At 44.4% G+C, this 15,768-nt stretch overlaps 1 protein-coding gene across 9 annotated transcripts in view; it reads left to right on the top strand.

Moving 5' to 3' along the window:
- The window catches only part of PAPPA2 (pappalysin 2), a 611,815-nt gene that overhangs the window by 533,953 nt on the left and 62,094 nt on the right, over positions 1-15,768 (top strand). For all 9 annotated transcript variants that reach the window (XM_070077165.1, XM_051856950.2, XM_070077164.1 and 6 more), the window contains 3 exons: positions 10,943-11,111; positions 12,537-12,672; positions 14,275-14,384. In XM_070077165.1, coding sequence (XP_069933266.1) covers positions 10,943-11,111; positions 12,537-12,672; positions 14,275-14,384 — 415 coding nt within the window. The remainder of the gene's footprint in view (positions 1-10,942; positions 11,112-12,536; positions 12,673-14,274; positions 14,385-15,768) is intronic.

Here is a 15,768-nt window from a genome sequence, read left to right on the forward strand (position 1 = left end):
TAGGAAAGTGGACATTGTTGTACAGTGGGTAAGCGGCAGCTTGCAACACCTGCATTAAGCATTTCAGAATGCCAATTCCAGTCCCGGGAGCTGCGCTTCTAGTCTGGGTTCCTACTCATGCATCCTCAGAGGCAGATGATGACAGTTCAAGCACGTGGGCCCCTGTCATTTGTATGAGAGGTCTGGGTGATGTTCCTGTCTCCTGGCATGGTCCTGGCTGTTGTGGGCATTTAGAAGTAAGTCAGTAGATGAAAGATATCTCTGGATTTCACCTTCCCTCTGTTCCTTTGACTTTGAAATAGATGAAAATGAATACACATTTTTCAATTAGGAAAATAATCTAATTTTAAGCTCTGTGCCATACCTCTGTATACATACATATATGAATACATAAATGTGCTATATATATTTGCCAAGTAAGAAACACACTGTAATCTCTATACTCATGCATCTGTGAGAAATAGAAATTTATTTTCTTTCCATTAAGGCTTTGTCTGACTTTATAATTAGTGTTTATAGTAAATACATTCAAAGTTTATCCTTGAAATCTTCAATTCTCTTGCCATTGTAGGATAATGTGAGCTTTAAGCTAATTTATTACAGCTCCTTTTGGCTTCAAAGGGACTGAACCTCTGCTACGAGACTTGGCCACTCAAATACACACCTGAGTGCAGGCCAGCTCTCTGCTACAGGCTTTGCAGGGCTCTGGTGATTAGCACACACCTCCTCATTGCAAGCACAATACCCATTGAACACATAAAACTTCCCTGTGACTTACAGTCCCAAGCAAGGGCAAACCTTACTGTGAAACATTCTGTTTTTACCTTGACTGCCAACTTATGTATTCATTAGAATAAAGTTTCTTGTCTAATAGAGTAACAGCCTAATTGTTATGTATGAACCCATAGGATTAAGCCCATCACTTTAATCCTTGACTCATTCCTTTTTTGTTAAATAATTATTTATTTTAAAGTCAGAGTTACACAGAGAGAGAAGGAGAGGCAGGGGGAGAGAGAGAGAGGTCTTCCATTCCTCTGGTTCACTCCCCAGATGATCACAATGGCTAGAGCTGAGCTGATCCGAAGCCAGGAGCCAGGAGCTTCTTCCGTGTCTCCCACATGGGTTCAGGGGCCCAAGGACCTGGGCCATCTTCTACTGCTTTCCCAGGCCATAGCAGAGAGCTGGATCAGAAGTAAAGCAGCCAGGACATGAACTGGCGCCCATATGGGATGTCAGTGCTGCAGGCTGGAACTTTAACCTGCTGCGCCACAGTGCCGGCCCCTTGACTCACTCTTATCTTCCCTTTTCCTATCCCACTTGTATCTCAGGCTCCTGCTAACTCTAGTGGGTAAATACGTTGGTTGTGACCTTGCCTTGGCTCTCTGGTGATGGGACCAGGGTAGGCCAAACCAAGGTTTTGAATGATTTCCTGAGGGATTCTGGGTAGGACAGAAATCAGAAGAATTGAGGAGATAGAGTACAGTGTTAATATCCCACACTCACTGGGATGGGGCTGGCAGAGGGCTGCCTGGGTCCTTTGGTATTAGAGCTCGTTAATGACTTCTACTATTGTTGGAGTATGCGCCTGACATTGTACTATGTTCTTTAAATTCACTAATTCATAAATTCTAATGACCCCTGTGAAGAATGCATAACCATCCCCTGCTCTAGATTGGAAAACTGAGGACAAAAATGCTGAAATAAGCTGTATGAAGTCAGAGATTCGTGAAGTACCAAATTCAAACTTGAGTTCCAGCACCAGGCTTCTGATCCCAGAGCATCTGCCTGCAGTCACTGCCCCACACTTCTTCCTGATGGGACTCACCCAGTGCAAGGCAGCAGTGGAGAGTGTAGGATTCCCCTGTGTACATCCCAAGGGCTTAGTCCTGCGACAGCTTTTCAGAGGTTCTGGTAGCACATTCGTGGGCTTAGATCTTACTGCTGAGACTTTGCATCAAGGGACCCTGCAAAGAACAGCAATCTTGAGGATCAACAGTGATGGGAGGTGTTTGATGAGTTCAATTCCTGGGTGAAGGTGTTGGCCTGTGTATACAACTGGGAGCACTTTTGATCACACCCTTCTGTGAGTTGGGCTAACCAAGAACAGGGATGAAAAAAAGAATAGTTTGTACTGAAACTTTTGAAGATGATAAAAGGACTTCTTACAAATGAAAGAGCCCTCTGAAGTTGAATTTACAGTTTGTTACCCTGTTGTTGCCAGAATTGTGTTCCACCAGACTTTCCCTAGGCTCTTACCTGACCTGCCTCTTCCCCATGGAGATGGGGAGGGATAAGGGATGGGCAGAGAGAGAAGGAAGCTATGTATACTTTTCTCCATCTACACTTCTGACCAAGACTCCTGAAGCTGTGCTACCTTTCACACCCGTGGGTTCTTACACAGACTGTTTATTCTCCCTGTCCTGGCCTCCTTCTTCTCTGCCTAATGAACTCATTTCAACGTATTCCGTTGCTGGTATCCTTCATGTCTCTGGGCATTGTTATTGGCTCCCTCTTTGGGCTCTCATAAATCAGTATTTTCATCCCTATTATAGCATTTATATTTGCTTCTTCAAGGGCAGGACCTAATCAATAAGCAGGCATATATTAGCTGCCCAGTAAATACTTCTTATGTGAACATAAGATGGAAAAATAATGAATGATGAGAGTGACTGAGGCAAGAAATTCCCATTAAAAGTTTTTAGGTGCAGTTCATCCCTGTGTTTCAAACCCCCAGTGTCAGAAATCAATGGTAGTTCTCAGAAGAGTGCTAATGATTGTTGTCTACTTTTGAGTTTAAATTTCATGCATTCAAGAAACCTCAAGTTGCTTTTAGGTCAGGAAGTAAATTTAATATTTGATAAGAAAAACACTGATATAAAATATAGAAAAAGGATCAGAGAGGCCAAGGATCTCACAGAAAAACAAAGTGAGCTGCTGAACTGGCTGGAAGTGAAAGAGGCTGGGGGTGATGTGGACAATTCTGACAGTGGCAGTGAAAAATGAGGGAGATGAGGAAGATACCCCAGTCTTCACGTCAGGTGTCTAGACCTAGGACTAGGACCTCCGTGCACCTCCCAAGCTGGAGACCTCAGAGTTAGCAGCAGAAACATCAGCATGAGTATTGAGGCATAGAGCAAGAACAGCCCATACAGTTAGGAGTCAGCAGGTTGCTCACTCTGAAAGAGAGGCTCTGTTTGCATGGAAGAAAGCAAAGCACTTCACCGTTTAATGCTTCGTTTTCCTAATCTATAAAGTGAATGTAGTATAATGCAGTTGCCTCTCTCTTACATGTCCTTTTAGGGTAGCAAACTACACAATTGCAGTAACTAGGGAGAGGTGTTTGTTTCTAACTCCATTCCTAGGGACACAAACAGTTCCATATTATGATGTAGGCGTCATGGTACCTTCAATAGTTTGATAACCCCAGGAAAGCTATTTTCCTTTTCCACACCTTCCTTACCTGATCTATACAATGAACTCTCATCCACTCAGTGTACCAGTATTTACTGGCCCCTACTATGTACCAGGCCTTGTCCTGCGTACTAGGACGTCATAGTAAACAAGGTCACCAGGCTCATATTCCAGTGGAGGGAGACTGGCAATAAACAAGCAAAACCAATAAGCAAAATAATTACAGGCTATGCAGTCCATGAAAGGAACAAAGATGCTTTGATTTAAAAAAAGTTAGGGGGTGAAATAAGGATCTTCTGTGCTGACGAGAATTATTCTTAGATATGAAGACAGAGAAGGTGCCAGCAAGAGGAAGAGCAAAGGAAAATCATCATGAGCCAAAAGGATGGCACTGGTGTCCTGTGGCAGGAGCTCTAGGGTGGCTCAAAGACGGGTCCCTACTGACCACAGAGGAGATTCAGGCTGAGTTCCCAGTTTCTCCCTTCAGCCTGGCCCAGTCCTGGCTGTTGCAGGCATCTGGGGAGTGAACCAGCAGATGGAAGGTCTCTCTCTCTCTCTCTCTCTCTCTCTCTCTCTCTCATTATCTGTCTTTCAAATAAAATAAGTCAATAAAAGTTTTTAAAAAGAAGGTGGTTGCGTGGTATTGAATGAGGCCAGATCACTCAGTGCCTCGTAGGTGAAAGCAACATGTTGGATTTTATTTTTTTGTGCAACCAGATGTAGTTGAAGTGTTCTACACATGGAAATTACACAGTCTGATTCATTAATTTACTTCTGTGAACATCTCCTCTGGCCAGTGCTAGGGCATGGAGAGAAGTCGGGTGTGCAGTGAGTGAGTGATGGTGGCTTGCACTGATGTCGTGACTGTGGAATTGGAGATGTATGGAGATAGACTCTAGAAATATTTGGGAGATGAGACAGATAGTACCTACAGATCAACTGAATAAAACTGGATGGGAGCTCAGGAGGGGGTAAGAGTTTGAGCAACAGGTAAATGGCACTGTTGCTAACTGAGGATCATGGAGGAGGAGCATGTGTGGAGACGAGGGAATCGAGGGCTCAGAAAATGGCAGTCCCCCATCATGCAGGGTAGGTTTGAGGATAGAAATGGTATTGCTATAGATACATGCTACTCTGTATAATACCTAGCACTTACGTGCTTAATGTTGTTTTCCTGTTAGTATTATTACTCATGAGGGATTACCCATTGGAGCGCTGGAGACACCAGATGCCCTGGATTGGCAGACACATAATGATTCTCCTGGATTCAACAAATCATGCTTTTATTTACTTTTGAAAACTGTTCAGTGGTGATAGAAGGATGGGGTAGATTCATGTGTTTCTCATACAGCATCAATCAAACTCTCAGCCAAGTCTTGATGACAAGATCTCCATTTCTGCCAATGATGTAAGAAGCAGAAAGAGTTCAGTTGGATTGTCAGCACTAGGTGGATACCACAAATTCTGGAAATTGGGAAAAAACCTTTTAGCTTGGAAACTGTGGTGATTTGTCTGGAGAAGTTGGAGAGAAAATAAATATAAACCTTACCCTAACCCCAATGCCTCATGATACCATTTAGAGTAAGAAATCAGAGACTGACTAGCAGCCCTAGCCCAATCTAGGTGCTTAGAAAACCCACACAGTACAGCTACAGGGTTGTTAAATGGGCAACCCTGCACTCTGTTTCCCTCACCTATGGATTATTTTATTACCATGAGAAATTCACGGGTATTTTAGCAGTTTGCCAACCTGGTTTCATATAAAACCTGTTAGGAAGTTGAAAAATTTGGAGTCCTAGGCCAGCCCCAGGAGATTGGGTTCTGTGGGCTTGGGAATTTGTGTTTTAAGAGTAGTTTCTACAAGACTCTGATGGGGCTAATCCACCGAAGTTGCTTAGAAACCATTGGTCTAATGGTTGGGTGTTATACTATGAGCTGAAAACTTTGAGATATTTATTGCTTTTGCCAATCACTTGCTTACTCTGTGATATTAGGCAGGACATCTCTGTGGTAATAAATGTGCAGTTTTCTGACTATAAAATAAGATATTTTAGATCATTCACTCCACATGGATGAAGAAAATATAGGGTTTTGCTAGATGTGAGTAGAATGTTTTATGTGAAAGGTACTTGGAACGGACTATCAAACAAGTCTTGGAATCTATGTCTTGATAAGTGCCTGTATGTGTTCATCAGTCTGGTATCCAATGTCATCATTCTTTGAAATGCAAATCTATTCACCTCATGACTTCAAAAAGTTTCCTAGTTTTTTGATTTGTACACATTATGTGGAGGAATTAAACCATTGTGAATAAACCAATTTTTTCCCTTAATTATCTTAAATAATAAAAAGTTACTCCCTTAACCTCACCACACTAGAAGAAACGCAGAGGCAGTTGTAGCACACTAGACAGGTCAGAGTCTTGCCATTTCAGGGTCTCAATCCACTCAGACGGGTCAAGCAGAATACCATAGATAGGTGTCTTGAACAGACATATGTTTCCCACGGTTCTGGAGGTGGAGAAGCCCAAGATCAAGTACTGGAAGATCCCTTCTCTGATGACATCACCCTTCTGATTTGCAGGTGGCAAGTGGTCTCTGCTGTGTTCTCACATGGCAGGGTACAGAGAAGGCAAGCCCTGTGTCTCTTCTTATAGAGGCATTAGTCACATCATGTGGGCTCCCCTCTCATGAGTTAATAACTTTCCAAAGGCCCAGCCTCTTTCTAGGACATCAGGGGTTAGGGTTTCACCAAGTAAGTTGGAGGGAGTGGGACACAGTCAGTCTATAACACTAAGTAATTGAAACTTCAGCAGATGAATGGTAAGATTTAGGCTTTATTCCCCTTCAGAGGCTAGATGGGAAAACCAAATTTCCTGGCACTGGGAAGAATCCAGGGTACTCTGATTTCCTGACACAATCATGGTCTCCTTTGGAACAAAATAGCCAGGATCAGACCATGGCACTCAATGCCGAAATCCATACTATTGGATCTGAAGACTCAGGCTTATAGGTACAGATAGCAAGCCAACAGCAAGCCAATAGCAAGCAGAATGAGACAACCCTCACTACTGGGTCAAGAGGAACAATCAGATGCTTTGCAATAAATCTAACTAACAGTGGGTACTAAGTGGCATCATCTGATATATAGAGAGGCAGAAGCTGTGAAAGATTGTTCGAGAGATGGGTGGCCATACATGAGGTCAAAAAGGGCCTAGGAACCCTTATTGAAAGGAAACTGGGGAACTGTGTTTTGGTGTAGCAGGTTAAGCCTCCACCTGCAATGCAGGCATCCCATATGGGCACCAGTTCGAATACCGACTGATCCACTTCTGATCCAGCTCTCTGCTAATGCTCCTGGGAAAGCAGTGGAAGGTAGCCCAAGTTCTTGGGCCCCTGCACCCATATAGGAGACTTGAAAAAGCTCCTGGCTCCTGGCGTCAGCCTGGCCTAGCTCCAGCCATTGCAGCCATTTTGGGTGCAGATGGAAGATCTCTTTCTCTGTCTCTCCGTCTCTCTCTCTGTAACTCTAGCTTTCAAATTCATAAAATGAAAAAAAAAAATTTAAAAAGGAAACTGGGTCTAGGGAGCCAGAACCCTGGTAGCCTCTCCTCACTTATGCCCATAGCACCTTCTCTCAGGTCCACTTGTGTAAACTCTGCTGCCTTTCTTGCTACCCTAGAACTGTCTATCTCCCATTATTATTGGTTGTTTGCAGCACAGAGCATGTCATGTTGTCCAAGTGCCACCCAAAACACCCAGACTCACTCTTCCTCATCCAAGCTTGATCTGTCTGTCCTCACCCCCAAGGTTATTAAACTGGCAAAGAAACATGAAAATTGGCATTCTTGAATGGTTCTTCACTCTGGGCAGGAAAAGAGAGGACTATTTTCATGGTTGAAGTGTTCCAACAAATTCAGAGAAAAATACCACATGAAGTCAAAATATCGTCCTCCTGGCCAAGCAAGGGCTCTCCTTTATAATCATGCTGACATGCAAGGTTTCACAGCCTCACTGCTCCCCTGGTGTCAGTGGCATTGCCTGCTCTCTGCAGCTTGAAGTTGTCAATGCAGCAGAGGTAGGGGAAGAATTTAATCTGTGGGAGGTGGTGGAAAGAAGAGAGTCCCTGGGAGAATTTAAACTGTGTAGTATGAAGGAAGGTAAGATATCCAGTCTAGGAAAGGTACAAAAGGGAGCTTTATGACAGTGACAAGAATCGCAAAGCTTTCATTGAAAATATACTTAGGACAACATTTTTAAATAGCATCTTCTTCATGAGACAGAAGCTGTATACTAAAGAGTACACAATGTGTGATTTCATTTGCATCAAGTTCAAGAGCAGGCCAATGAGGGTCAGAAGTGTGTTGTGGGAGTGGGAGGATTTTATCCAAGAAGAAACACAAGGGGGTCTTCCGAGGGTTTGAGAATGTCCTCGCTCTTGGCTTGAGGCACGGCTGTGCAGCTGAATTCCTGTGTGAACACTTCCTGAGCAATACACTAAGATCTGGGTCCTTTTCTCTATGTAATTTATTACTCAAGACAAAAATTGTGGTAACTCCTCTGTTCTGCCACATTTACAAATGTGGCATCAAGTCCAAGGGTGTCTGGGGTGCTCAGGGGGAAAAGGTGCTGTTAGTGGTCAGAGTGGTCCACAGATAAAGTAGGAACAGCCAGAGCCCAGCACAGCAGGAGGACCATGGGCTTTTGAGGCAAGTAGATCCAAGTCCATGTCCTGCCTACAGGTGTGACTGTGGAGATTTGAACAAACTATTTTTTCTTGATGCTCAATTTTCTTCTCTAAAATGCTGCCATTATGTGTTGTTTGATGGACCCAATAATATAATCTATGTAGGTATCTTGCCAAACACCAGAAATGTAGATCAAAAGAGGTGTTTATCATTGATGGTAGGTCCCTGTCCACATAGATTATAATACCAAGAAATTCTAGTCAAAAACAAGATTTGTATCCTAAGACGTCCCTGGAAATAGAAATATGACTAAATTTTTTTGACAGGCAGAGTGGACTGTGAGAGAGAGAGACAGAGAGAAAGGTCTTCCTTTTGCCGTTGGTTCACCCTCCAATGGCCGCCACGGCTGGCGCGCTGCGGCCGGCGCACCGTGCTGATCGATGGCAGGAGCCAGGTACTTATCCTGGTCTCCCATGGGGTGCAGGGCCCAAGCACTTGGGCCATCCTCCACTGCACTCCCTGGCCACAGCAGAGAGCTGGCCTGGAAGAGGGGCAACCGGGACAGAATCCGGCGCCCTGACCGGGACTAGAACCTGGTGTGCCGGCGCCGCAAGGCGGAGGATTAGCCTAGTGAGCTGCGGCGCCGGCCCTCTAAATTGGTTTTTAGTAATAAACAAAACACTTATGTCTAGGTATATATTATTAAATATGTTAAACTATGAGACCATTTTATTATGAAAATTATTTTAAATTAAATACATTCTAAGTAAAGGCAGAGAGACAGATAGAGATCTTTCATCTGCTGATTCACTCCTCAAATGCTTGCAACAGCTAAGACTGGGCTAGCCCACAGCCAGGAGCCTGGAACTCAATCCAAATCTTCCATATGGGAGACAGGGATACAAAGACTTGGGCCATCACTTGCTGCCTCCCAGAGTAGGCATTAGTGAGCAACTGAAATTGGAAGTAGAGCCAGGACTCAAACTCAGGCACTCAAATATGTGATGCAGATATCCAAAGGGGTATATTAACCACTGCACCAGGTGCCCACCTCTGGTATATTTTAGTTTGTGGGAATTAAAAAACAAGAATAATAGGCAGCTTCTGCCTTCTAGAAGCTTCCAATCTAACAGGAAAGACAGACACACGCATGTTTTTAAGACCATGCGACATGGGGCATTTTGCAACAGTCAAAGTCAGCTTGCCACGGATGGTGGACATATTTAAATTTAAAAAATACATTGTGACTTTGGAAAATTGCAATTTAAGGTCATTGTGTAGTTAAGAGTCAGTGGCTAAAGGGTTATTCACGTTTTAGAGTCACAGGTTTATGTGTGACCAGAAGTATTCTGAAACAGAAGGGGATCTATTAAAAGAGTCACGTGGAAAGTGCCTTCAGACTGCAGTGAGTCAGAAGGGGAGTGGCATGGCATTCACAATAGCAAGAACCCTGGTTCTGTTGACTCCTGTCCACCTCCAGGGCCGTCTCTGGCTGGGACCACGGCTGTGCATGAGGAAGAGCGGGGCTTCCAGGCAGCACTGAGTCATGTCTTCTTGTGAGACTCTAGGGAAAGGTAGGGGCTCTTTCCAAGGAAAGAGGGACTTGTAAACAAAACAATTGCAGCGATCTTGGAGAGATGGCTGTTCTAAAGCTTAGGCTGAGTCTGTATCTTCAAACAAGATCATATCACTACACCTTCTCCCCTTTCTGGAGAACATACATCAGCAACTGCATCAGTTATATCACCCTATCAACACTGGCAGTCCTCAGATCACAGCTGATTCATCCCGTGAGTGTGAGATAATCTCTTCTGTGCTTCATTCTACCTGGCATTTCCCAGTGTACCAGGTGTGAGACTTACTTCTTCAAGATGAAAATCTCAATTAAAACTTGACTATGGGCAACCTAGATACTGCACTGTTTATCAAACTTTTTTAGAGTATTACATAAAATATTACTATCTAACTCCTACTACTACCACTGCTAATACATGAATATTACTATTTTTAATAGAAATCTCACTATTTAAAAAGATTTATTTATTTGGGGATGGCGCTATGGCATAGTAGGCAAAGCCTCTGCTTGCAATGCCAGCATCACATATGGGTGCTGATTTGTGTCCTGGATATTCCACTTCTGATCCAACCCTCTGCTGATGGCCTGGGAAAGCAGTAGAAGATGGCCCAAGTGTTTTGGCCCCTGGACCTACATGGGAGAATTGGAGGAAGCTCCTGGCTCCTGGCTTCAGATTGGCCTAGCCCCATCCGTCGATGCCGTCTGGCAAGTAAACCAGTGGATAGATGACCTTTCTCTCTGTCTGTGACTCTGCCTCTCAAATAAATAAAAAAATATTTTTATAAGATTTATTTATTTGAAAGGCAGCAAGACAGAGAAAGAAATCTGTCATCTACTGCTTCAGTCCCCAAGTGGTCATAACGTCTAGTGCTATGCCAGGTCAAAGCCAGGAGCCAGGAACTCCATCTTGGTTTCCCACATGGGTGGTAGAAGCTAAGCACTTGGTGCATCTTCCGCTGCTTTCCCAAGAACATTAGCAGTGAATTGGATCAGAAGCAGAGCAGCCCGGACTCACACCGTTACTCTGCTGTGGGATGCCAGCATCACAAGCAATGGCTCAAGCCAGTGTGCCACAGCGCTAACCATTGAACACTATCAGTTTTAATTTTGTAACTTAGACATCAGAATGAGATGGTGGGATGGTGGGTAACAAGAACCATGTGCCTCTGCCTGTCCTTTAGTCCTCATCACATATAGCTGAGGATCCTGTCTTTCTCACAGCCTTCGTGTGAGGGTCTGATGAGCAGTTTTGTTTCCTGTCTCATCAGCAAGTTCCTGAAGATACAGTGCCTGGAAGGTGGAGTCTGGGAGCAAGGAAGCTGCATCCCAGTGGTGTGTGAGCCGCCTTCTCCCGTCTTTGAAGGCATGTATGAATGTACCAATGGCTTCAAGCTGGACAGCCAGTGTGTGCTCAACTGTAACCAGGAAGCTGAGAGGGTAAGGACCGCTTCTTGAACTCTGTTTGGAATCAGGCTGTCTCTAATCATAAGGGTCCCTACCAGATTGTTGAGTAGAAATGGTCTGCAAGAGTCCTATCACACAAGACATTACTCAGCTGGGATTCCAACCAGAGGTATTGATATCATTTGAAAGGGAATTCAGAAGATGCAATGATTTCGGACCATTCTCTCCCATTTTCAGGACTTCCTCTGGAATGAGAAGAAAAACCCAAAGGGTAGGGTACCTGGGCATATGCTAAAAAAAAAAAAAAAATGGGATCCTGATTTGGCAATGTGATCTGCTTTCATGCATGCCACTGACCTAACTTGGATAAGAATGATAGTTTTTTTTATTTTATTTTTTTTTTTTAGTAGTAGAACAGAATCCTGAACAGAAACACAAATTCCTCAGCAAAGCTGAAAGTGTTGTTTGACTATTATCCTCCCCAGGATTTTGGCTCAAGAGGTCTCAAATGGAAACCACAGTCTTATCGTGGCTGTGTGACTAACATCAATTTTGTTTTAGAATACTTGTATGCACCACACACACACATGAGACAGGAAGTCAGGCAGACTTCCTGGGCAAAGATCAATGACCTCAAGTGCTCCTTTGGCACATTATTTTTAGCCCAGTGCCAACACTCAAAGGTGAGCCCCACAGAACATGTGTGAAAAAAAATGCCATAAAATGAGACCCCTGAGAAATCAAACACATCTGTTGGCACTGATGGGTTAAGGAATGAAGAATTGGCCAGATGAAGGGAGAATTGTCTACCTCTCTAAAATCTTACTGTTTGGATTTTATTAGAAGTGCTAACTTCTGTGTTCTAGACAGGGCATTTTTTCAGACTATTTGGGGTATAAAGCCAAGAGTTACACAAATGAACACACATGTGAAGAAAGGGAGAGGACTTTGGCGAGATCAAAGTAACTATAATGTGTCCATTCAAGCAGAAAACCAAAAATACACCTTTAGGAAAATTATGATTTGGTTACATTGGATGAAATTCATCTTGAAAAAATATCTGACATTTGCCACAAGCAGCATTTGTGTGATAGTGTGGATGAATCAATGAAAAACAACGCCATCTGGGAAAAAATTCCAAAAATAGCTCAGAATACATGGGCTGTGGTTAGTAGCGAAGCATGCCCCTTATATCCGAAGGAGAATACATTGCTGATGAGTTTCATCAATGACAAGATTATTCATGATTCCTTGTGATGGAAACAGCAAAGAAGTATCTTAGTGTGTGTACATGCACATGTGTGCCAATTAAAACATACTTTATTGTTTCAAGAGTGTCCTTTAGTCTGGGATCTAGAAGTCAGGGACAGTCTGATTTAAACAGCTCACCTTTGTTCCTACTCTAAATGAAGCTAACAAGATAGTAACGTGGAGATGTTCTCTTTCTTGGTATTCCAGTCTCCTATCCTCTGCACTACAGAGGGACTGTGGACCCAGGAGTTCAAGCTGTGTGAGAACCTGGGAGGAGAATGCCCACCGCCTCCCTCCGAGCTGAATCTCGTGGAGTACAAGTGTGAACAGGGATACGGGATTGGTAAGGAGGTTGTGAAGTCTGTTCCCAGGTCATCCCTTTATTGAGCCCAACTGCATCTTGAATCAGAGACACTCTTTTCCCAGACGAGAAGATAGAAATACAAGTTGACTCTTAGCTGCTTTGGTGAAAATGAAATTCATAGCAGAATTATTCTTTTTGGTCTCCCGCATGTGTGTAACGTTGGTACAACTGCTAAGCCACTTGCATCACGTCTGGTCATGTCACCCGCTCCACTTCAGGGCTGTGAGTTGATGGATCTGTCGTTCCAAAAGGAAAGGAGGGCATGTGTGGCCACACACCACCGTGTACTCAGCTCCCCTTCTCCTTGTGGCTGTTACTGGAGCAGAGAGTTCCTGAAAGAGACAATTGGAGACTGCCTCACTGCTTCTTTCTCTGCAGGGGACTAGGCTCCAGAACAACTTCTTACTCGTGTTGTTGCCATGACCAGAGCTGATTTATGGTGGTGTTAGCTCACTTTTGCCCTGGCTCACCCTAAGCATCCTAGACAAGGGTTGTAACTTCTGTGCAACTTCATGAGCTTACTCGTGACTAAGTGCTGCACCACACAGGCGAGGCGTAAACGGACGGATCATTCTGTGCAATGCCAGAGTGTGAGTGGAGCTATTTAGAAACCTCATGTATTTCTTAAATGGATCCCTACCATCTACAAGGTACTCTTTGTACTGTGCCTCGTGGTCAGGCATGGACTCTTCAGAGCTCAGATTTGATTTGCCTCTTGAGCCCCATCCTCCAAGCCCCTAATTTCTGCAGTGAGATAACGTATAGTCTCATACACATAGATATAAATACATAGTCCTTAAGAGTTACATAGTTGCTTTGAATACAATAAACATTACTGGGAAACACAGAAGCATAGTGAGAGCTGAAAATCTTGGATATTATCAGACCTGTAGATGAGGAAATAGAGAACCTGAGAATGTATTTTCTTTGACTAGAATTCTGTGAGACATGTTCTCAGGGAATGCCCCAAGATTCCCCTTCAAGAAGCCAACATGTGGCCGAAGTCTGCTTCTGATTTTCCACTGCCTCCTGCTTTAGTCACACAGGTCTCTTGGTTGCCAATAGAATGACCTGTATTCAGTGCGGCAACACGCAGGATATTCCTTAGGGTATTTTGTAGGCCATTTCCCCTCAGCTAGTCACGTTCTTGGGTAATGGTTGCTGCAACCATAAGCTTCTAAGAGACCTTGTAAGCAGAAGTGACATTAAAGATGCTTCAAAGGCATCGATCAATCGTGATAGACATTGCAAATCAACTGGATCAGGATCTAATCTTTAAATTGCTGGAGCACCCAGAGATTTAGGCATCCCGAAGGAGAGGTTATACTGGATAACACAAGAGAGAGAGCACTTGGAGCAAGAGGAGTTAGTAAAGAGCCACTTGGGGCAGTGCTCTTTACTAGTCATTGTCAAAGTCTCCCCACGGTACAGGACAGATGAGTATGGACCTGCCTAGGACCCTCGTAACAGGACGTCTGGTGATGTCGAAAGCTCTTGGCAAATCAGAGCTTTTGGTTCCAGAGTGAAAAAGCCTGACGTCCAGGCAGTTCAAGCTCCTGCTGTGAATGTCTGTCCTTGCAGGTGCAGAGTGCTCCCCCTTGTGTATGATCCCCCCTAGTGACCCCGTGCTGCTGCCCGAGAATATCACCACCGACACGCTGGAGCACTGGATGCAACCCGTCAGAGTCCAGGTGAGAAACGGCACACAGCCAGGGGAAAGCTCAGCACAGGAGGCCAGGGGAGGCTCAGAGGCCTAAGGAGTAGGAAGGAAAACGAGGGAGGGAAAGTGCTACCAATGAAAAACAGGGCAAGAGAAGTTAGGTTAGGCTGAAGAAAGTATGAAGATGAAAGAAGGATGCAAGGATGGGTTTTGAAGATCACAACAGAACTGAAAACAGAGCAGAGTCAAAGGACTGAGACTGCCTTTTCCCTGAGTTGTGTCCACCTCTCTTCCTTCTCAACCCTGAATCCTTTCCCTGCACCCTCTGCTATGCAGTCAGTCACCATCGAAGTCCACTGCACGCACAGCCCCTTCCCTGGGCTTTCCATTGGCTCACTTTCCAACTGAAACCTGCCCCCCCCCACCCCGAGGGCTCTGCCTCCCCAGAGGACGCACCGGTCTCTGCTTTCTGTCTCCTACCCACCACGCCTGGGACTGCAAGAGGGGTAGGTGTCCTGTTCCCTTCTGCCTCTTCCAGACTGTCCTCCTCCCCACCCTCCCCCAAATATCACCACTCCTCAAATCTAATAAACCGTTCACTGCTCTCATCACTGCCTGGTAGTGTTCTCAAAGTGCTACAGAGCAATTTCTGGGAGTGTATGTCGAGTAAGGATGAGTATTTTAAGGCGTCTCTGCTCTAACATCAGCCCCACCCCTACTTCCCAAGCACTTCGGGGTCATTGACCCTTCCCCCAGCACTCCTGCTGGACCACCCTTGGATTCCTGCATCCACGCCTTAGATTCCTTCAGGACCCGGACTCTCAGTCCCATGCCGCCTTCACTGGTCTTGCTCCGTCTGCCACCTTCTCTCCTGGGTTGTTTCCTGAACACGCCAGGTTGCTTCCTCCCCAGCACCTGTGCCGGGCACCTGTCTGGCTGCAGTGCTCCTCTCTGAGTTAGCTCCATGCATGAGTCCTTTGCTTTTCTCAGATTTTTATTCAGGTCTCAGAAAGTTCCTCTTTGGGCATTGTATCTAAAATTTTAACTTCCTGAACACTTTGTCTCCCTTTCTTCCTTTATTTTTTCTCTGTAGGACTTATAATTGCCAAATATTGCCAAATATCTTCTTTTAATTATTTAGCTCTTAAGCTGTATCTCCCTGCCACTAGAATTCGAGGTTAATGAGGGATTCTTGTCTATTTTGTTCACTGTCACATCATCAGATCCTAAAGTGATGATTAGTAGATTGTAAGTGATAAAATGCCCAAGTAATAAAGAGGTAGGAAAGACTACACAAGAGCTAAATGGAGAAGTCTGATTGTAAGTTAGTTCTTTCTTATTAGCATAGGGAGCAGGAGTGTCTCATAGCCTGGGAGCCTGGTTGCTTTATCAGACTGTGTAACAAAATCCTTACA

This window comes from Oryctolagus cuniculus, chromosome 7, assembly GCF_964237555.1.
Source record: "Oryctolagus cuniculus chromosome 7, mOryCun1.1, whole genome shotgun sequence".
Lineage (NCBI taxonomy): Eukaryota > Metazoa > Chordata > Mammalia > Lagomorpha > Leporidae > Oryctolagus > Oryctolagus cuniculus.